Source organism: Jaculus jaculus, chromosome 1 (genome assembly GCF_020740685.1).
Source record: "Jaculus jaculus isolate mJacJac1 chromosome 1, mJacJac1.mat.Y.cur, whole genome shotgun sequence".
NCBI lineage: Eukaryota > Metazoa > Chordata > Mammalia > Rodentia > Dipodidae > Jaculus > Jaculus jaculus.
Window position 1 is genome coordinate 89,479,140 of NC_059102.1, and position 22,027 is coordinate 89,501,166.

Genomic DNA, 22,027 nt, shown 5'->3' on the forward strand with positions numbered 1-22,027 from the left:
ATCAGGTTCACCAAGAAATCAGCACTCTTGCTCATTTCCCCAATTCCTCTGTGGTTTCAGCTGGGGCTGGGGTGAAGTGCATTGGATCGTTTATCTCTTCAGTTACAGCTCCCATTTGGAAAAGAGAAACAGATTCTCCAATGGAAAGTGAAGTCAGCACAGGTTAAATGGGATAACCATTATTAATGGGTGTAGACCCTCTTGTAGCCCAAGATTAGTGGGAGCTTGTAATTGGAAAGCAAAATCATTATATGGATTTCATTCTGACTTGTTTCCCAGTTCCAAATATGGCTTCCTTTCCACTGAGTGGATCTGTTAGCCAATCCAAGAGCAGTTGGTTATCCACCATGGCTGTGTGCCACTATTGTACTTGTGTGAGCATCACATCAGGTTGTTTGCTTCTGAGTAGCTTAGACTTCAAGTTAGCCACTTTCCCCCAGTAGCTCACATAACACCTTCTAGCACTAGACTGGCTATCTGGGAACTGGCTCTATTCCAGATTCCAGTGAGGTCTCTCTATGGGGCAGCATGTGGTGTCTTCATCAGTAGGGTCTTACCATTAACCTCTTGTGGGTAATCAAGTGTTCTGAGAGAAGCTTGTCTTGTTTTGGGAGACCTTGTAGGTCTCTCTGATCAATGGTTCATTGTGGGTATTAACCACATTCTGGTATTGGGAGTTACAGACCAGCACCAAGGGAAAAGAGGAAAGAAGAAAAAAAGAAAGAAATTTAAGGAGAATGGGGGTTCTTTAGACTTAACACTGAAGAGTTACCTGCCAGGGTCCCTTCCCTCAGCATCCCAACAGGAGTTTAGTCTGTCGTTCTCATGTTCTCTCTCTCTCTCTCTCTCTCTCTCAGACGCCTGTTTATTCTGATTAGTCACTGTGAGCATAAGAGACCAATGTTTTCAGGAGCCAGTCTGGGTCAGATGCCCACTCTCAAGGTTGGAGACTACAAGAATCCCACAGTAGTAGGTGCTGGCCCTGATGCTAGAGGGCAGAAACAGATGTCCAATGTAATGTGGAAAGAGGGGAATGTAATTCAGACACATCATAGGGGACCAGCAAAGATTCACCTTTGGTCACCCTTCTTGGTCACCCTTCTTCACAACCTGTGCCCATGTTTTGCCCATCTTTTTTCATGATATTTCAGATACTTTCCAAAATAATTGGTTTTGCTTTATAAATAATCCCCCTAGGAGATACATATTGACATTGGATTTTAGAAATGTATTATTTCCATCTATCTTAGATTCTCAATATACCTTCATTTCTAGAAATATTACTATCTAGTATTAACAGTATATAGATACTATTAGTATCAGGAAATATTACTGATAAAATGGCATTTATTTAGAATCCCATTAGGAGAGCAATTGTTTAATTGACTACCTTCTTATTTGGGACTTGCTCTGGAATCCCATCTAATTTGGCATTTAAAAATTTCTGTAATCTTTATTCACTTTTGCATTAAACATTGGGCATCTTGTGTCAGAATGGCACTGTGCCTTGTGGACCAAGTAATGGATTCTATTTGTTTTTCATAGGAATCCTGAAGAGCTTGGGAAAGGGTTTTCCCTTGCTGACACAACTTATTCATGATCATAGCTAGCAGATACTAGAATCCCAATTGGTTCTTAGGTTGATATAAGCCTACTACACTGTGCTTTTGTTAAGAGAGTAGAGCCAACTTTCCCGTTCCTGTTTTTTTTTTTTTTTTTCATTTGGACTTTTAAAATTCATAGTTTTCCAACGTATGCATTTCTGGATTAACAGGTCATTTTCGGATTTGAAAGTTGTCCTACCACTGGATTTTCCCACAAAATAAAACCAGCCAATCAATTCCAAAGTGCAGGGAAAGTGAAATCCACTGTTTTTTTCCATGGAACAATGTAGCCTGTTTTCTTTTTTCTTTCTGTTTTTTTTTTTTTTTTTTAGCATTCCAATGAAATAACGAAAGCAGTGTGTGTCAGACTTGAAAGGGAAACTGCACGCAAGACCTTCATGCTAGGACAGGATAAAAGTGGAGTGGTTGAGAGAAGGAAACAGCCCAGGGGAAAAGGATGACTCATGATCTGGACAGTTGCCTCCAAAAACTTTGGAGAAAATGCTCACTGTAAAGTCTGGTGAGAAAGCAGGGCGGAATTTCCTGCTATTTTCTCTAAAGAAGAGGCGGGGTCCCTTCTGAATGGGGGTGGAGGGAGCATCATATGCTAGAGTGCAGATAGCAGCCCCTTCTGTGAAGGTTCCCTGCAAACTGCCTCCTAGATGTTATGTGGCTTTTGGCACAAAGCCAGTAGTTGTAATGCTGCACTGTGACCCACTGGCCACAGAGCTCTGGTTCTCGCTCAGGGACAAGGTTAGTGCTATGTAATTGGATGAAATTGATGTCTGACTCGTTAATAGATGGTTAGTAGAGTGTGATCTCTGGTTACAAATATATTTCTGCCTTTTACCAAGGAGAGACTTATGCAAGTTGTTTATCCTTATATAAACTCAGTTTTGTTCTGTGTAAAAAGTAGATAATATTTTTCTCAAAGAGTCTCAGAAAGATAAAATAAGATGATTTATCACCTATACATGTGGTGGTTTGATTCAGGTGTCCCCCATAAACTTAGGTGCTCTGAATGTTAGGTTCCCAGCTGATAGAGATTTGGGAATTAGTGCCATCTGGAGGCAGTGTATTGTTGGGGGCAGGCTTATGGATGTTATAGCCAGTTTCCCCTTGCCAGTGTTTGGTACACTCTCTTGTTCCTGTTGTTCTACTGATGTCCATCCTCTGCTCATGCCATCATAGGTCATTAAGAACTATAGCTGTTGTTACATTTGCATTATAAAGAACTCACATGATCCAGCTATTTTACTTCTTAGTATAATTATGACACTTGAATAGATATTTGTGTGCTCATGGTCATAGCAGCCATATTCACAACACCTAAAAGACAAAGTGACCTAAGTGTATGTTGACAGATGGATGGATAAACAAAATGTGGCATGTGTATAGATATGAGCACAGTGGAAGTTGAATTTAGTAAAACAGACAATAAATTATGTATTTAAGGCAAACATGCTAATAGATATTGACAAGTAGACACTTTAGAAACCCAGACAATCAAGTTGGTAAACATCAGTATTCCCTTAAGGTTCTTTTTTAAACAAATAATAATTTTTTTGTTTGTTTGTTTTTTGAAGTAGGGTCTCACTCTAGCTCAGGCTGGCCTGAAATTCACTATGCAGTCTTTGGTTGCCTTGAACTCACAGTGATCCTCCTATCTCTGCCTCGTGAGTGCTGCTATTAAAGGTGTGCACCACCACGCCTGGCTCAACAAGTAATTTTTGTTGGGAACTTTAGTATATGAACCATCTTACAAATTGGTTATATTCCCATGGATCTGTCCTCTTGTGACTCCTCTCTTCTGGCTGCTCTCAGCAGTCTCTCATTTTCTGTTTTGACGAGTTTGAAGTTTCTTCAGTGCCTACATCATCTCCCTAGAGAAGGTTCCCTGTCTAGCCCTCCAAGGTTCTTATTGTGTCACTTTATAACCTCTTAGACTTTCTCACTCCTGGATACCACTGTCCCAAGCCCCAGGTAAATGATGTTCTGTAGTTTAGCATTCTTTTCTAGATGTTACATAAACAGCTAGTACAGAATTTACTCCTTTTGAACTGCCTTCTTATATTCTCCATAATTATTTGGAGATTTATCAATGTGGTTGTATATATTGGTGATTCATTCCTTCTTACTAATGAATAGTAATCCATTGTATGGATATACTATGATTTCTTTATTCATTCAATTGTGGTATAGATATTTGATTTCTTCCCAGCTCCATACTATTGTAAAGCTCCTAGAATATTCATATATAAGTCTGGGTTTATTTTTCTCCTGGAACTGGACTTGTTGTTTCAGATGTTAGATATAAACTTACTTAAAAAAAATTTTTTTTGGTTTATTTTTATTTATTTATTTGAGAGCGACAGAGAATGAGGCAGAGAGAGAGAGAGAGAGAGAGAGAGAGAGAGAGAGAGAGAGAGAGAGAATGGGTGCGCCAGGGCTTCCAGCCACTGCACACGAATTCCAGATGTGTGTGCCCCCTTGTGCATCTAGCTAATGTGGGTCCTGGGGAATCGAGCCTCGAACTGGTGTCCTTAGGCTTCACAGGCAAGCGCTTAACTGCTAAGCCATCTCTCCAGCCCTAAACTTACTTTTTAAAAAACTACAAAATGGGGGCTGGAGAGATGGCTTAGCTCTTAAGGAGTTGGTCTGCAAAGCCAAAGGACCCAGGTTCAATTTCCAGGACCCAAATAAGCCAGAAGCATAAGGTGGCACATGCATCTAGAGTTAGTTTGCAGTGGCTGGAGGCCCTGGCATGCCCATTCTCTCTCTCTCTCTCTCTCTCCTTCCCTCTCTCCCAAAATAAAAACCAAAATTAAAAATATTTTAAAAAACTACAAAATGATTTTCCAATGTAGTGTAGCATTTTTTAAAGTTTCTGGTAGGGGTCTGGAGAGATTGCTTGCTGGGTTCAGTTCCCCAGTATCTATGTAAAACCAGATACACAAAGTGGCACATGTGTCTGGAGTTCGTTTGCCGTGGCTAGAGGCCCTGACTTGCCTAATTTCTCTATATATCTGCCCCTCCTCCATATATATTTCAAGTAAGTAAGTAAATAAATCAAATACTTTTAAAAACTTCTGGTAGGGGTCAAAGAGAGTTGCAATTATTCTATATCCTTGCCCATATCTGTTAGAAGTCTTCTTAACCTTAGCCATTCTAGGAAGTCTGTCATGGTGTCTCATTGTACTTTAAACTGAAATGTACTAATGCCTAATCATGTAATCATATTTTCTTTCCCACTTGCCATCTCTCTCTTCTTTGGGGAAGTATTGCTTTCAATATGTCATCCATCTTCTAGTGGTTAATTTGCTTTCTTACCATAAAGTTTTGAGAGTTCTTTGTCTTGATAGAAATGCTTTATCAGATATATCACTGAAAAGCATATTCCCTCAGCCTGTTATATGTGTTTTTTTTTAAAATTAAGAGGTTATTTCGAATTGGGCTGCTGTTTTTTCATTCTAAGTTAATTTGAGGGGCATAATTAAGTAATACATTTTGGTTTCTGAGAGCACTCTGCAGTGACTTTTAAAATAGTTGGAGTTTCAACAGACTGTCAGAATGAAGCAGAATTTGCTGAACTGGTGATCACTGCTTGATGCAAACAAGTTTCTAGAGTACTTTCTGTCAAATCAGTTAATGAGGTAAGTAATTAACTTAATCCTACTAAATTAGGAGAATGCTATATTCTGGCACTTCTAGTCCAACATTGGAATTTCCTTTAAACTATGTATTGTAGGAGATTTAAGACAAACCAATGTTTAAAAAACCAACAATTAACATGGAGACCAAAAGCTCCAGGTCATTTCTGGGCTCAACAAGCATTGTTGCAAAGCTCCAGAGCAACTGTCCATGATCAGCATGGTCTGCTTCTGGGTGCTGCAGACCTTTGAGCTACTACCAGCTAGTAGTAGTAGGCTCACTCACTCTGTGCATCTCATGACCAGATGTCCTGATTGATTAGGGCCCTGCTATCTCTGCCAGCAAGCCTAGCAAGCCTCATCCAGGATGGCCAGCTGGGATGGTAGTCACCACAGCAAGTCCTCACAGTGGAAAGCTGCTTCATATTTGTTATCTGGCTGGAATTACCAAAAACCTCTAAGGACAGCTTCACCATCTCCATATTTGTACTTGCTATTCATGCATAGTCTTTGATGGAGTGTTCACTTAAGTATATGATTCATTCCTAATTAATGAGTTTTCAGAGTATTTTACAACCATATGTGGATACAAGTGCTTTATCAGATGAATGATTTACAAATATTTTCTTCTAGTGTGTAATATACTCTTCATTTTCTTAAGAATACTTTATGAATAAATCCCTAATGAGCTATGATCTGAGTACATGGAAGTGTCTAAATACCAACTTGGTTAACCACCAAAACGTGGTATAAATATGTGGTTATATTGTACTGCATTTATGTGTGTACATTATCCATATGTTTGGGCAACATTTATAGGTAACCATTTGTTTTCCAGGTCTCCTTACTAGAGAGGTAGATATGAATCCCTATGCATGGTAACAATGCTTTCTTCATGATTCCCTTGGAGGCCTGAGGACTCAGACAGGCAGGGAAAAGTAGCTCTACTGTTATTTCTCTGTCTTTTGTTCCCACTAATTCAGTTCATTATAAAGGTCTGGCTACTCCATGGTGGCCCCTTCTCTATTTGAAACATGGACCTGAACACTTCCTATGGTTTATGTAAAGAAATTCTATACAGATAAGGGCTTTGGATACCTATTTTTACTGAAGGTTTGGCAAAGATGACTGGGAGTGTCATCAAATCAGTGCACACAATTTAAGTCACATGTGAAACACCCAGTTCTGATAAATCTTTTGTTCATCTACACCAGGGTATTTTTAGTGCAGTTCCAGACCATTTACAGGATTCTTTTCTCTCTCTTTTCTCCTCAGAGCAAGCCAACACACAGAAACATGCTTTTAGTCCATTTTTTTTTCTTTAACACAATACCTAAGACTGAGTGATTTGTCAATAAAAGAGGTTTATCTAGGTCCCAGTTCCTGAGGCTGGGAAGCTATTGACCAAGCAGCCACTTCTTCTCAGCCTTGGGTGAGGGACTTACAGTAGGAAGCAGAAGAGGAGGTTTTCTCCTTTTGAGACAGAAAAACAGGGCTGAACTTCCACTACAGCTCACCTATTAGTTCAAGAAATGCATTAGCCTATTTATGAGGGCTCTGAACCAATGATCTAAACCCTTCCACTGGTCCCTTTTTTGTAACATTGCTGCACTGAGGAAGCAGGGCTCCAGCATGTGAAGTGGGCTACATACTCAACATTATTACACAGAAGCTTCCCTTTCTTCTGTGTTGCCATACTCATTACTTCTAGCTCTCCACCTTCTATAAGGTGACTTATAGACTTTGCTTGGATATCTTTATAAACAGTATTGTGCTTTTGAGTATTCTGACTCCAGATAAAATAATATTCATTTACTATAACCTTGTACAGATCTGTTTAGAATATGTAAACGTTACCCTTTGGGCTAGTATCCTTCATTCTTATTGGAATTTTCATCTACATTTATTCTCTAGGTGATGGGTATATTTTTGGTGCTCTAGATAAGCTAATATGCTCAGCAGTGGAAGTAATTAAAATTATGCAGAGGTAACAGGTCTTTCTAGAAAGTGACCAGTTTCTGGGTCAATATATCTGTTATGACCCAGAGAAGACAGTGAACAGACCTATTGCTGAGACTTCTGCATAACATCTCGCTGCTCTAGATACTGCCTAGGCTATGCATTTCTATGCTAATCTTGGCTGTGACTCCAAAGCAGAAGGTAACCTTGCTGGAGAAGAGCTTTAGAAAGAGCTGGAGCAGGAGTTAGAGGACAAAGGGACATTATATTCATGACACTAGACTGGTTAGGGCTCATGGCCACAGGCTTACCCAGTTGCCACTTCTTGGTAACTCTGTTAGTCTGTCTGTTGTCCACTTTGAGTCAGAAGGGAGAGACCTGAGCTTATTGTAAGCACATTTGTAGCTTCTCTGGACATACAGATAGATTTTTTTCTCCTGAGAACACATTCAGATTTTTGTACTGTTCTTAGAGAAAATGCCTAGATACAAGTAAAGGATCGGATGATTCTTCCATTTGCAAATAGCCACTTACTACTGATAATTTGGGGCAGTTATAAAACCTCTTTAAGACTTAACTTCCCATCTGCTCCAGTAGAGGGAAATAAGCCTACCCAAAAGGTGTATGGGAAGAGAACCAAATCCTATTGTGTTCTGCACAGCACCTGTTTTAGAATTTTTCCAGAAGGGCCGGAGAGCTGGCTCAGCAGTTAATACACTTCCTGCACAAGTGTGAGGGTCTAAAACTTCCCAAGTTCAAATTTCCAAATTCTACAGAAACAGCTGGGTATGGCCACACACACCTGCAACCCCAGTCCAATAAGGGGGAATAGAGACCAGGGAAATGGCAAATTCAGTACCAGAAAGAGAGTCAAGCTGAAGTAAGAGCTCATGGAGGAGCAATGGAGTGGGACAACCACACCCTAGGCAGTGCTGCCCCCTCCCACCAGCCACAGATTAGTACACTTCACCCTCCCCCCCACACTCACAACATTATAAACACAAGAAATGCACACAAGAAATCTCTGGAAATGGCTGCTGTTAATGATAGACAGTAAGAGCCATAGTAGGACAAGTTCTCAAGGGTTGGGTCCAAGGACACAAACCTAGCCAGTTAGCACAATACTGGTCAGGCATCCAAAGTCCTCCTCCAAAAGCTTAATTTTTCCCAGTATAAGCATCAGAAAAATTGGTAACCTTTTTCTCCTCTGAATTTCCCTTTCTCTCATGCTTCCTGGACTTAGGTAGATGGCAGACTTACCCCAATTCACCTGTCCTGGATGTGGCTTTGAAAGGGGAGTATGTAACTTCAGTGTTGTAGAGCAAAGGAAAGCCAGGCAGAATAAACCCAGAATTCTGTATGAAAGAGCCAGCTAGAGGGCCAGAAGCAGACATTTTGAAGAAAAAAAAAGTAAAAAAAAAAAATCCGAAAACACTGAGGACAAAACTAACCAGATAACTAAAGATTATTTTTCTTTGATGCCTTTTCCTGGAAACAGACAGACACTCTCAGCTTCTCTGAGAAACCTATACATGTTAGCTGTCCCATGAAAAACAAGATAAAGGCACTAACATAACATTGGAGAGAAGCTCAGGACTTCTCACCCTTAGGCTTGGAGACACACACACACACACACACACACACACACACACACAAAAAAAAAAAAAATCCTGCTAGCAATAGAGCATTCCCCTGACCTCAAGGATGGCATTAGGGTAAATACAACAGCTGACATATTCCTCTAGCTATCCTAATGGCCAGTCAGGTTCTAACTATATAGTTCCTGAGCCCAGAGAACAGGAGAAGTTGTGGGCACTCCAGTACCTAGTCCCAGAGAGCCATCTGCTACCCCTTCTCTTTCCATCCCACAGCAGTTCATGTTACATTCATTTTCCAAGAAGCTAAAGGTCCCATCTTATCTCTTACCTTGTGTATTGCATGTACCTTCCTTGGATTTAAAATTCCTCAAAATCAGGGGCCAGAAACTGTGCTGCTTTTGCAGGCATATTTTATGAACAGCCATCATTAACAGAGATGCTTATGTAAATCAGTTGAAATTAAAACTGCCATTTTGACTTTTGCATATAAAATTTATTTTCCACGGTCAAAGTTTAAGTTAAGAATATGAAATAATTTAATCCATAAATTAATAAAATGTTAAAGTCTTTTTTTGTCCTTTCAACTGCAATACATTCACTACTAGTCATTGAATGAATGCCTGAATGTCCAGTCTCAGAAGCATCCGCTAGAAGATCTTCAATTCTGGAAGACATCAGTAAGTCTCTTAATGAAGGAAAAGTTCCTGAGCATTTCTGCTTGGACCACCTTCCAGGCACAGCTGCTGTACTCCCTATTCTCCAGGTACCTCCTGATCCTCCGGTAATACCTCTTCAGGTGTATGATGGTCATGCGGGTTCTCCAGGTTGAGTGTTCTTCCTCCAACACTGTCTTCAGATGGACCATCTGCTCATTGACTTCACCATAGATGGTCTCAACGATGGTTTTATTCCACCCAGTGCTGGAGAAATTTTTTCTGAAGACATCGAAGATATTCTGGAGCATCTCATACATGATGATAGCTGTGTCCTCTTTCTGGAACTGTGGCTCCATAATCTCCTCAGGGACCTTGAAGTCCATCCTATCATCAAGGCATAGTTGAGTTGTCCCATTCAGCTGCAGCAAGAGTTTCTGGCTTTCCAAACTGCTCCAGCTTTGTTGGAGTTGAAGCAAGTCATAGCGGATGGACAGGGCTGTGATAGAGAAGCACAGCAGGAGAGCGGCTTGGAGGACACACCTGTTGGTCATGATAGAAACTGGAATGATGCTGCCTACTACCTGTATGATGAAGCAAAGGCTTGCAAAATGTGCAGTGTGGATGTCCTTCCTCCATGGGTATGACTATTTATAAGGGATGATCCTCTCTGCTCAGAGGAATTTCCCACTTTCAGTTCTCCCTTTCAGTTTTCAGTTGTCATTTTTTTCTTATGTATTTTAACAGTTTATCTAATACTCTCTATTTAATTTAGTATTGATTATTTATTTGTATACAAAATATATATACTGTAAGAATTTTTAATACTTCATGAAGTTTCATTAATTGCTAAAGCAAAGGAAGAAAAAAACTAAGAAAAAGTAAAGCAAAGAATCAGTGAAAAAAAGAACCCCCAAATAGATGAGGGATATTAACTAAGAATCAAACCAGAATATCAGCTGACCCCAGAAGGGTTTTGCAAGTTTCTGTAGTGGGTTAATGTGAGAGGACCTCTATAAATTCTGAGGGTTCATAACCAGCATAATACATAAGAAATGTCTATTTACAAGCCAGCAGAGGCAAGCTGACTCCTGAGGAGAAGCTGCTATGAGTGGGATCAAATCTGAGTACTTTAGAAACGCAGACAAGGAAAGGAAGGCTAGATGACTGTGCCAGTGGACAACCCAGAGAGCAAATGTCCATGTTTGTGAACACATCACAAAATCAACAAAAGAGGGAGCTCCATGAAGTTAGCCAAACTACACTGACCACTTGTGAAAGTCCAGTGAAAACAAGCTCCTAAGTAACTGAGCAACAGGAAAGTATTGAGCTGGGAGCTAATATAAACTTATTAGAAAAATAAGTGATTAAGTATAATTATATGTCTAAAATTAATGGAGCTCTTTCAGGAGTACACACATGTAGCACAGATCACAATTGCAACATACTGTCATCCAAGAAGATTAGAAATAGTAAAGAATCAGGCTGGAGAGATGGTTTAGCAGTGAAGGTGCTTGCCTGCAAAGCCTAAGGACCCAGGTTTGACTGCCCAGGACCCACGTAAGCCAGATTTACAAGTTGGTACATACATCTGGAGTTTGTTTGCAGTGGCTGGAGGCCCTCAGTGCCCATTCTATCTCTCAAATAAATAAACTAACTTAATTAAAAAATATTAAAGAATCATATGAAATAATACAAATCAGAATTAGAAAACCCTAGAAATGATGTAATATATATAAGATATAGAAATTGTTGCAGTCTGGGTTGCATTGCTGGTAGAAATCACCCAAAAAAGAGCAGCTTCTGGGAAAAAGAGATTTATTTTGGCTTACAGGCTCAAGGGGAAGCTCCACGATGGCAGGGGAAAACGGTGGCATGAGCAGAGGGTGGACATCACCCCCTGGCCAACATAAGGTGGACCACAGCAACAGGAGGGTGTGCCAAACACTGGCATGGGGAAACTGGCTTTAATACCCATAAGCCCGCCCCCAACAATACACTCTCTCTCCAGGAGGCGTTAATTCCCAAATATCCATCAGCTGGGAACCTAGCATTCAGAACACCTAAGTTTATGGGGGACACCTGAATCAAGCCACCACAGAAATAAAATAAAAAGACAATATTTGATTAAGTTAGATATAGTCACAGAAATAATTACTTTGAGGGAAATCTAGTATTGGAGACCAAGTCTTAGAAAAATGTTAGAAGTTATCATCTAACAACACATAAAATTTGTTATATACTAAGGAGAAATATCTGGAAAAGTAAAAATGGTTCAATAAAACAAATGTAGTAAATGAATATATCAAATGACTAAACTCTAGAAAATAATGAGAGAATATGAGAAATAGTACCAGAGTAAGGGTGACCTTTCTTATCAGCATATAAAGTCCAAAATCTTCACAGAAAAATACTGGTAAATGTGACAATAGACAAATCGCAAGTTTCAGAGTGGAAATACCAATAAAGTTAAGGGGGAAAGTAGTATTAAAAACATATTTACAGAGCTGGGCATGGTGGTGCATGCTTTTAATCCCAGTACTTGGGAGGCAGAGGTATGAGGATCACCATGAGTTCGAGGCCACCCTGAGGCTACATAGTGAATTCCAGGTCAGCCTGGACCAGAGTGAAACTCTACCTCGAAAAACCATAAAAAACATATTTACAAGACACAAGAAGAATGATTTTTTCCTTCACTTAAATTACTAATAATCCAGCAGAAATGTTAATAAATGACTAGATACCAGGAAGAGAAGTTTAAGGGATCAACCAAGAAGAATATGTGTGCAATGTTACTGATTAAGAGATGTAAGTCAGGGCTGGGGATGTAGCTCAGCTGCTAGTGTGCTCAAAGACTTGGGTTAGTTCTTCAGCACTGCATTAACCTGGTGTTCATAGGATCACATGCCTGTAATCCTAACATGTGGGAGGTAGAGACAGGATTATCAGAAGTTTAAGGTCATCTTTAGCAACATAGTATGCTCAAGGCCATCCTAGAGACCCTGTCTCAAAACCCCAATAAATTTGTAAATTATTCAAACTTTTTGGAAAGTATGAAACTATTTTTTCAAAACTAGCTAGAATGGGCTTTCATACTCTGCATGACTTTAACATACATCAAGAAGTAGAGATCTATGTCACCTTCTCTTGAGTCTGGATTAATTGCTGTGAAAGAGCCAAGACGGTGTGAGTTTTGAGGCTGGATTAGAAAGGATAATAGAGCTTCTATTTTGTTACCTGGAATCCTTCCTCCTGAAATATTTAACCACAATGTACATTACTAAGTTGGAAAGTCCAAACATGCTTGGGATGGCAGCATATACCTGTATACTCAGCACTTAGGAGGCTGAAACAGGAGAATCACAAGTTCAAGGTCAGCTGGGCTGCACAGAGAGTTTGAGGGCAATCTAGGCTACGTATTGAGGCTCCGTCTCAAAGAAACAAAAATCAAATAAACAAAAAACCCAAACGAGCTCACCAGAATAGATGATAAGGAAATTGGTAATATATTTCAAAATTTAAAAATCTTTGCAATGGAATTATCCCTTTGACATGCAATTCCAAGACTTTGCCTATGGCTGTCCCTGTAAAAGAGAGAGTATGTGTGCTGCACACAAACACAGCATCAATGAATGTTCACTGCTGTGTTGTAGTAAAAAAAAAAAAAAAATCCACCACAAGAACCTGGTTAAGAACACTACATTACAAAGGAAGTAGAAGACTACAGAACCCTTAAAATGGAACATTAGCTGATATGTACTTATGTCACAACTCTATTTAATGAAAAGAATAACACACAAACTAATAGATATAATATTATCATTTGTTTTGTGAATTAATAGAAAGGTACATATATAAGTATGCAAATACATGAATAAGACCTTTCTGTACAGGTATATTCAATCAAACATATATATATATATTTATTTATTTATTTTTATTTTTTTGGTTTTTCGAGGTAGGGTCTCACTCTGGTCCAGGCTGACCTGGAATTAACTCTGTCATCTCAGGGTGGCCTTGAACTCATGGCAATCCTCCTACCTCTGCCTCCCGGGTGCTGGGATTAAAGGCATGTGCCACCTCGCCCAGCTCCTCAATCAAATATTAATAGCAGTTATGAAAGGATAAAGCTGAGGAGAGAATAAAAGGAAAACTTTTATCCAGGCATGATGGTGCACACCTTTAATCCCAGCACTTGGGAGACAGAGGTAGGAGAATCACTGTGAGTTCTAGGCCAACCTGAGACGACAGAGTTAATTCCAGGTCAGTCTGTGCTAGAGTGAGACCCTACCTCAACAAACAAATAAAAGGAAAATTTTTGCTTTTCACTTTTCACACTTAAAACTATTTGTGTATGGCGTTTCCCCCATGATAAGAAGATATCAGGTAGCATCATTAGAAGCCAGGCATGGTGGTGCACACTCTTAATCCCAGAACTTGGGAGGTTGAGTTAGGAGGATTGCCATGAGTTTGAGGTCACCCAGAGACTATGTAGCAAATTCCAGGTCAGGCTGGGGCTAGAGCAAAACCCTGCCTTGAAAAAAAAAAACAAACAAAAAAAAATAAAAAGAAAGAAAGAAGAAGAAGAACATCATTAGGCATCAGGCTTCTTCATGGTTTAATAGTGCACTTTGAGGTAATTTAATAAACATTCTTAAATTTTTTTTTAAGATAGAAAGATTTTCTTTATTAATGACCCCAACTGTATTTCTTTAGATACAGGAGTTTTGAACTCAAATACTTCAGGAAGAAAACAAGTTAAGATTGCATTACCTGCAACTCATTACCAGAAACATATTGCAAAGCGAAACAGCTTGGAAAAAGAATGTGGGAAGGGGAAGAGGGAAGATAAAAGAAAAGAAATTAAGTTGATCAAGTGGATTTTTTCTTAATCTTGGAAACTATAAAGTCCTTGCAAGCACAGCTCGTTTCTGCAGATTATTTTCCATACGTGTACAAAATGGAACCCGAATAGAGAATCCCTTAAGAACCTGGAGAGGTGCAACATGAAGGGCTACGATGACCCAGTAGCAAGCGCTCCCGCCTTCTGTGCACGGTGCTTCCTCAGTTCCCAAGAGTTAGCGGGATGAAAACGTCTTTCCCGTGATTGTTTTCATTTCTTTCTTTCTCAGCATCTGGGCGTGCACGGTTGAGCACCTTGAGGAAGTCCGAGGTCTTTGCCCGCATGCGTGTGTGAAGATAGGCCTTAGAGCACTTGATGTGGTAGTGCAGGTAGTCCCGGAATGTGTGGATCAGGTTGATGGTGTTGTCTCAGGCATTGGCATTGGCGTGGCACCGCACGAAGGTGATGTAGCCAATGTTGTCACCCACAGCAGCATCCATATCTTTCAGCTCTAGGGGAGGTTCCCTGTGGCTAAAAAGGACCTGGGGGGATGTGTGGCTGGCTCTTCCTCCTTCTTTGAACTCCTGCATGAACACCTTCCCAATGACCACATCATCGTCATCTTTAAACACCGTGCTGAAGACTACTGTGACTCTGTCTTTTTTAGATTCAACATACATGGTTTCATCATCCCTATAATGAATAACTGCTCTGTTCTCTCCTTCCTTGCCCTCTTCTTGGAATTGAAAATATTTCTCAAAGACAGAGGCAAAACAATTTCTCTTCAACATCCCAGCCTGATGCACAATAGAATCCTTGGATGCAGGCAGATTTTCAAGGTCATATAGCAAAGAAACATTGTACCCTGATTCTGGGTTTACCAAGAAACTCCCATATACTCTCTTTAGTAACTCATCAGCACCATGTGCCTGAAGTTCCTTGTATAATTTCAAAGAAATACTGACCATCACTTTTGTTTTGTCTCCATTAGGATTTGAAATATGATAGAGGACCCCATCAAAATCCGCAAATGTTAATTCTACTGCTTCTGGTTTATTTCCAGCGGCCGCGTTTTCGAACTTGAGTGTGAGCGTCTCCTCGATGATGTGGTTGTTCACCTCCAGCAGGATCATGGCAGCGGCTGGCCCCCGAACCCTGCACCCGCCTGCCGAGCTGCAGCTGCCGCCTCACCGACGAGCCCCGGTCTCCACCCAGCTCCCGGCTCTAGCCGGCCACCACATTCTTAAATTTTAATCTAGATTTTATTCTCATTTTTAACATTTTCTATAATGAACACATATTCCTCTTTATGCGTATATACTTATGTAGGAGATATTAGTTCTAGTATCCTACAGTGCAATAGGGTGACTATAGCTCACAGCTTATTATTTATCTTATATATAGTAAACATCTGTGGGAACGAATATAAGAATGAAATATGGAAATGAACTATGGAAAAAAATGGTGGGACTGTTTCCTATGGACCAAACAAATGACTTTTTTTTAAAAAATTTATTTGAGAGGGACAGACAGAGAGAGAATGAGGCCAATAGAGAGAGAGAAGAGAGAATGGGCGGGCCAGGGCCTCCAGCCACTGCAAACGAACTCCAGATGCATGTGCCCCCTTGTGCATCTGGCTAACGTGGGTTCTGGGGAATTGAGCCTCGAACTGGGGTCCTTAGGCTTCACAGGCAAGTGCTTAACCACTAAGCCATCTCTCCAGCCCACAAATGACTTTTTTGAGAATTATTGCTGTGAGATGCTTTTGCCGCTAAATTCATGCCTTGTAACTTGCCCTGAAGTTACTCTTACAACCATGTAAACCGCCCACTTACAGCAATCTAAACAGGTTTCCTCTGTCTTCGCATATCTTTGGCCTGAACAGCAGAGATGATCAATATATACAAGGAATACTGGGAGAGCCTAAATGATCTGAAGTTATGCTCTTTGACCAATTTCCTCAGAGGCCTGGCTTCACTCTTGACCTACAATAAATGTGCATATGTAAGAAGTGCCAACAATGTGGTCAGTAACAACTTGCCCCCAGAAGGGCCACAGCTTTACTGAAGATAACAGGTGGTCTTAGTGTGGTTGCATCTGTGAATGACATGTGTGCATGTTCAGGATCAGCAGAGTCCAACAGGTCATACTTCTAAATCTCTTCCTTCAACAAACATTAACAAAGCCAAACATTCAAAGCCAAAAGTTCCTGGCCATTCATTCATGTGTTGTTCTTTTGCCCATGTAATACTAATTCTTCACACATTATTGTTTCGTGATTGCTCAACAAAAACACCAATGGTGGGCTGGAGAGATGGCTTAGTGGTTAAGCACTTGCCTGTGAAGCCTAAGGACCCTGGTTCAAGGCTCGATTCCTCAGGACCCATGTTAGCCAGATGCACAAAGGGGTGCATGAATCTGGAGTTCGTTTGCAGTGACTGGAGGCCCTGGCGTGCCCATTCTCTCTCTCTCTCTCTCTCTCTCTCTCTCTCTCTCTCTCTCTGTCACTGTCAAATAAATAAATAAAATTAAAATAAAACACCAATGGTGGGAGCCTTCATGAGCCACAGAAACATCAGAGAAGTGATGACAACAAAAGCAGTGGGTTTCCCTGGATTTAAATGATTCCAAAGGTCAGGTTTCCTTCCTTCAGGCTCTGCTTCACAAACCAGCTATCCTACTCTTGGACAAACAAATCTAAGAGTCAGTTCTAGAATTGCAGGGTTATGCCTCACAGTTGGGCATTTAATGCCCTTATGTGAAGACACCTTTGGTGCCCCATGTGAGGAGGAAATTCCCAACTAGAGGACATGGCAACACGAAGGAATTCTAAGTCTTTAAGAAGAAATTATAACTGTTAAAAAATAGTTAGGATGTTAAATCTTCCCTGAAATTTCCCATGAATTAAAGGTTTAACTCTAGGGGAGCTTAAATGGGAGATGGCAGTCTTTAGGAGGAGTGGCCCAGTGGGAGCCCATTAAGTTCTTGAGAGGAGGAGGATTTGGCACCCTACTTTACTCGGTTTTGCTCCCTGCACATGGGCAAGCGTAATCTGCTATGATATACTGCCTTGTCACAGCCCCAGAGCAGCACAGCCAGATGGACTATAATCACCAAAACTGTGAGGAAAGTAATCCCCCCTCTTTTTTTCTGTTTTGATTTTTTGAGGTAGGGTCTCACTCTAGCCCAGGCTGACCCGGAATTCACTCTGTATTCTCAGGGCAGCCTCAAACTCATGGCCATCCTCCTACCTCTGCCTCCTGAGTGTTGGGATTAAAGGCGTGCGCCACCATGCCCGGCCCCTTTTCTTTATTACTTAACTCTACTCAAGTATAATTATCTCAAGTATTTGATGGAAATGTTAATCACTTTGTTTTCATAATTATACATTATATATATGTATAATGGTTTTCACACTCCACCACATAAAAATACACAGGTACTATTAGGTTAATAAAAAACTAAGCACCTAGTTATATTGAAAAGCCAGCCATAAAATGGTACATTGACCATTTACCTAGTACTGGGAAAAATATGTAGAGAAAAAAGTGAATAAAAGGAAGTATGGCAATGTTTTAACAGTTATTGTGTTTGACTTATAAAATCAGGGTATCTCTTTCTCCCCTTGTCTTCTTCTTGGGGTTTTCTAGCTTTGCCCTGCTAGACATGTACCTGTTTTAGGAACAGACTACAAAAACAGAGCTGATAAGCCTCAGCTTTTGAGATCATTCTTCTCATCCTATGGATTTCATTTTCTCTTTTGGTCTTTTTGCTTTTAGCACAGCCTCAACTATTTCAACTAATTAGAAAAAGATAAGTTTCTAAGACAATTCTTAATTTTTTAATGCCATGACTACATGATATATATAAGAAACATGTCCACTGCAAGCAATGGGAAAATATATTCTATAAATAGTAACCAAAAAAAGAGCATAAGTAGCTATAGGAAACCATTAGGAAACTATGGGCTTTAAATGAAATATGGATGATTGTGCAATATTGTAGGGAGGAATCTATCAAAAGTATGTAATAACTGGGAACAGGCATGTACCCAACTTCAGAGGACCAGAATATGCAAAGGAACCATGAATAGATCTAAAGGAATAGGACATGTAATGTAATAATTTTAGGGACCTTAGAAGCACTTAGGGAAATGTGCTAAGGAATCATAGTAGAAGAAAATAATTACAATATACATTCATACTTATAATAATTATAAATATTTAAAAATCAGAAAATAAAATAATGTTTGATTTAAGTTACACCTTAGACTAAAACAACTTGCCACTCATTTACAGGCATTTCCATATGTAAAGAAGAATACATAAAATATCCTACAGGGTAGATTACATTTTAGACCATGAACTAAGACTTAAGAAATTTAGAGCCAGGTGTGTTGGAGCATGCCTTTAATCCCAGCACTCGGGAGGCAGAGGTAGGAGGATCACCATGCGTTTGAGGCCACCTTGAGACTACATAGTGAATTCCAGGTCAGCCTGAGTTAGAGTGAGACACTACCTGGAAAAAAAAAGAGCTTGCAGTCACATATTAATAATCCTTTCTATAAACAATGATATAGGACAGTAATAAAACTAGAAAATTCACAAACTGTGAAAATTAAAAAGCAGTTCTCCAGAACAATCAATGAGTCAAAAAAAAGACAGAAAGAAATAAAAAAGGAAACTAAAAATACTTTTAGGAAAACAAAAATGGAAATGCAACATACCAAGCTCATGGAATGCAGCAAAACCAGTTGTAAATGGAAGTTTATTTTGATTAATGCATACAGAAAGTAAAAAAAAAAAAAAAAAAGACCTCAAGTCATCAACTTTAAATTTCTAGGAACTTGTAAAAGAAGAACAAATTAAGCCCATGGTTGATAGACAGAAGGTAATTATAGAGATCACAGCATAAATAAATGTGATAGAAACTTCATGAACAATAGAAACAGCCAATCTATCAGTTGCTATTATTTTAAAAAGTTAAACAAAATGGACAAAACTTTAGCTAGAGTAACTAAGAAGAAAAGAGAGAAGATGCAAATATGTAAAATCAGAAGAAAAAGAGGGGCGTTTTAACAGATAGCACTGAAACTTCTAGGATCAGATGAGACTACTATGAACACAGTATGCCACAAAGAGCCCAAACGGAAATGAATAACTGTGTAGTAACATATAATTTAGGGAGAATGAATCATGAATAAATAGAAAATTTGAATAGATAAGTAGAGATGAACAGATCCAGATCATAATTCAAAGTCTCCCTTCAATGAAAGGCCCAGGGCGTTCCTGGAAAATCATACTAAATATGTAAAGAAGAGTAAATGCCAGCATGACTCAAGCCATTCCAAAATATTGAAGAGGAGAGAATATTTCCAAATTTATCTTTTAGAAACAAAAATCACCCAAATAAGAATAGGCAGAGCATGGTGTTGCATGCCTTTAATGTCAGTGCTCGGGAGGCTGAGGTAAGAGGATCGCTGTAAGTTCAAGGCCAGCCTAACACTACATAATGCATTCCATGTTGGCCTAGGCTAGAGTAACACCCTACCTCAAAAAAATGTATCTAAGGTGGTGCACGACTTTAATCCCAGTACTAGGGAGGCAGAGGTAGGAGGATTGCAGTGAGTTGGAGGCCACCCTGAGACTCCGTGGTGAGTTCCAGGTTAGCCTGGGCTAGAGTGAGACCCTACCTTGAAACAACAACAACAACAACAAAAACAACTATATATATATATATATATATGTATATATATATATATATATATATACACACATACATGAATATATATATTAATATATAGATATATGAATATAAAATTAGTGGGCAATATTCAGGATGAACAACAAATACAAAAATACTAGCAAGCAAAGTTCAGAAGCATATAAAATGAATTTCACAGCATGGTCAAGTACAATTTACCATTGGCATTCAAGAATGTTGCAACATATACACATGAACACACCTGGCATGCCACACCAAGGCAAGGAAGGACCAAAAATCATATCATCAGTGTAATAGTGATTGACAAAAATACAACATCCAGTCATGGTTTAAAATGAAAAATTATCAGAGAATCTCAAGAAACAATGGAAATATGATATGTGTGGTGGTTTGATTCAGGTGTTCTCCATCAACTTAGGTGTTCGGAATACTAGGTTCCCAGCTGATGGAGATTTGGGAATTAATGCCTCATGGAGGCAGTGTATTGTTGGGGGCGGGCTTATGGGTGTTGTAGCCAGTTTTCCCATGTTAGTGTTTGGCATACTCTCCTGTTGCTATTGTCTACCTTATGTTGGCCAGGGGTGATGTCCACCCTCTGCTTCTGCCATCGTTTCCCCTTGCCATTGTGGAGCTTTCCCTCAAGCCTGTAAGCCTAAAAAAAAAAAAAAAAAAAAAAAAAAAAAAAAAAACCTTTTACCCAGACGCTGCTGTTGGTTGGGTGATTTCTACCAGCAATGTGAACCTGACTGCAACAGTAAAGTGGTACCAAGGAGTGGGATTGCTGCCAGACACCTGACTTCGTGGCTTTGGCCTTTTGGAACTGATTTTCAAGAGGAATGTGGGAGGATTTGAAACCTTGGCCTAAGAGATGCTTTGCAGTGCTGTAAGTACAGCTTGATGGACTATTCTGGTCAGAGTTGGAAGACCTGAATCAGTAAGACCTATGGACTGTGAGGTTTGGCTTATGAGGGTGAGAAAGAGCTTTGCTTGGGCTGGGCTAGCAGTTTGTGTGAGGCTTTCTGTTATGCCCAGGTCCTGAGAAGTTGTTCGGGGTTGCTTTGCATAGAAATGAACTGTGAGCAGAGAGATATGGCACAGAAATAATGAAATATTTGGGCCTAAATTGTTGCCCATTCACCTGCAAATTGTTAGAGATTACAACCTTTCAAATTGGGCTAGCTGATTTGCACTGGGCAACAGGAAGAATGTAGACTGTTTTGAAGGGGCCTGAGTGCTCAAGGAGTGTCCTGTTCTTCAAAGTCTGCTTTATTCCCCCCTGGATTAACAAACTGGCACCCTACCTGGTATTGTGCAGTATAAGAAATGCTGGAAAGAGGGTCATGGAATTTGCAACATGGTCTTGTGTTTTGGAAATGGCCATGGGCAGTGTGAAGCAGATTTGCTGGATGCCTGCATGGAGACCCCATGGGGCCATGAGGATGAACTGTGGATTGCAATGGAGACCTGGTGGAGTAGCCAGGACCACGAGATGGCTTGCTAAGGAAAGCTGCTGGCCCCGATGAAGTTTTCTAGGAGTGTGAGTAGCCTAGCTGGAGGGACAGAATTGGAATGCTAGAGACTTGTTGCTGGTTAGAATTATTGGACTTGGAGATTTGTCAATGGCTAGAGTTGCTGGACTTGAAGTTACAGAGTTTGATGTTTGCCTTTCTTGTTTTAAATCTTGTATTGGAAGAATGTTTCTTTGCTATGCCCAATGTCATCTTCTGCAGTGTGAATGTTTACTCTATGCCATTATGGTATTATTGAGGTTATTTTTGGTAGTATGGTTCAGTTAAAAGATCTTGGACTATGGGGATGTATGAACATCACTGCAATTGATAAATACTATGGAGACTTTTAAAGTTCGATGAATGCATTGCATTTTATTTCATGTATGGTTATCAGTTTATGGGGGTCAGTGGTGGAATATGGTGGTTTGATTCAGGTGTCCCCCATAAACTTAGGTGTTCTGAATTTTATGTTCCCAGCTGATGGA

The 22,027-nt window shown here is 39.9% G+C and overlaps 1 protein-coding gene and 1 pseudogene across 1 annotated transcript; both read right to left on the reverse strand.

Annotated features, from left to right (window-relative positions):
• Window positions 1-9,469: 9,469 nt before the first annotated feature.
• Ifnb1 (interferon beta 1) lies at window positions 9,470-10,018 on the reverse strand. Its single transcript, XM_004658410.2, has one exon. The coding sequence runs from the start codon at window positions 10,016-10,018 to the stop codon at window positions 9,470-9,472; it is 549 nt and encodes a 182-aa protein (XP_004658467.1).
• A 4,243-nt stretch (window positions 10,019-14,261) lies between these two features.
• Window positions 14,262-15,440, reverse strand: LOC101612566 (annotated as a pseudogene).
• Between the last annotated feature and the right edge of the window lie 6,587 nt (window positions 15,441-22,027).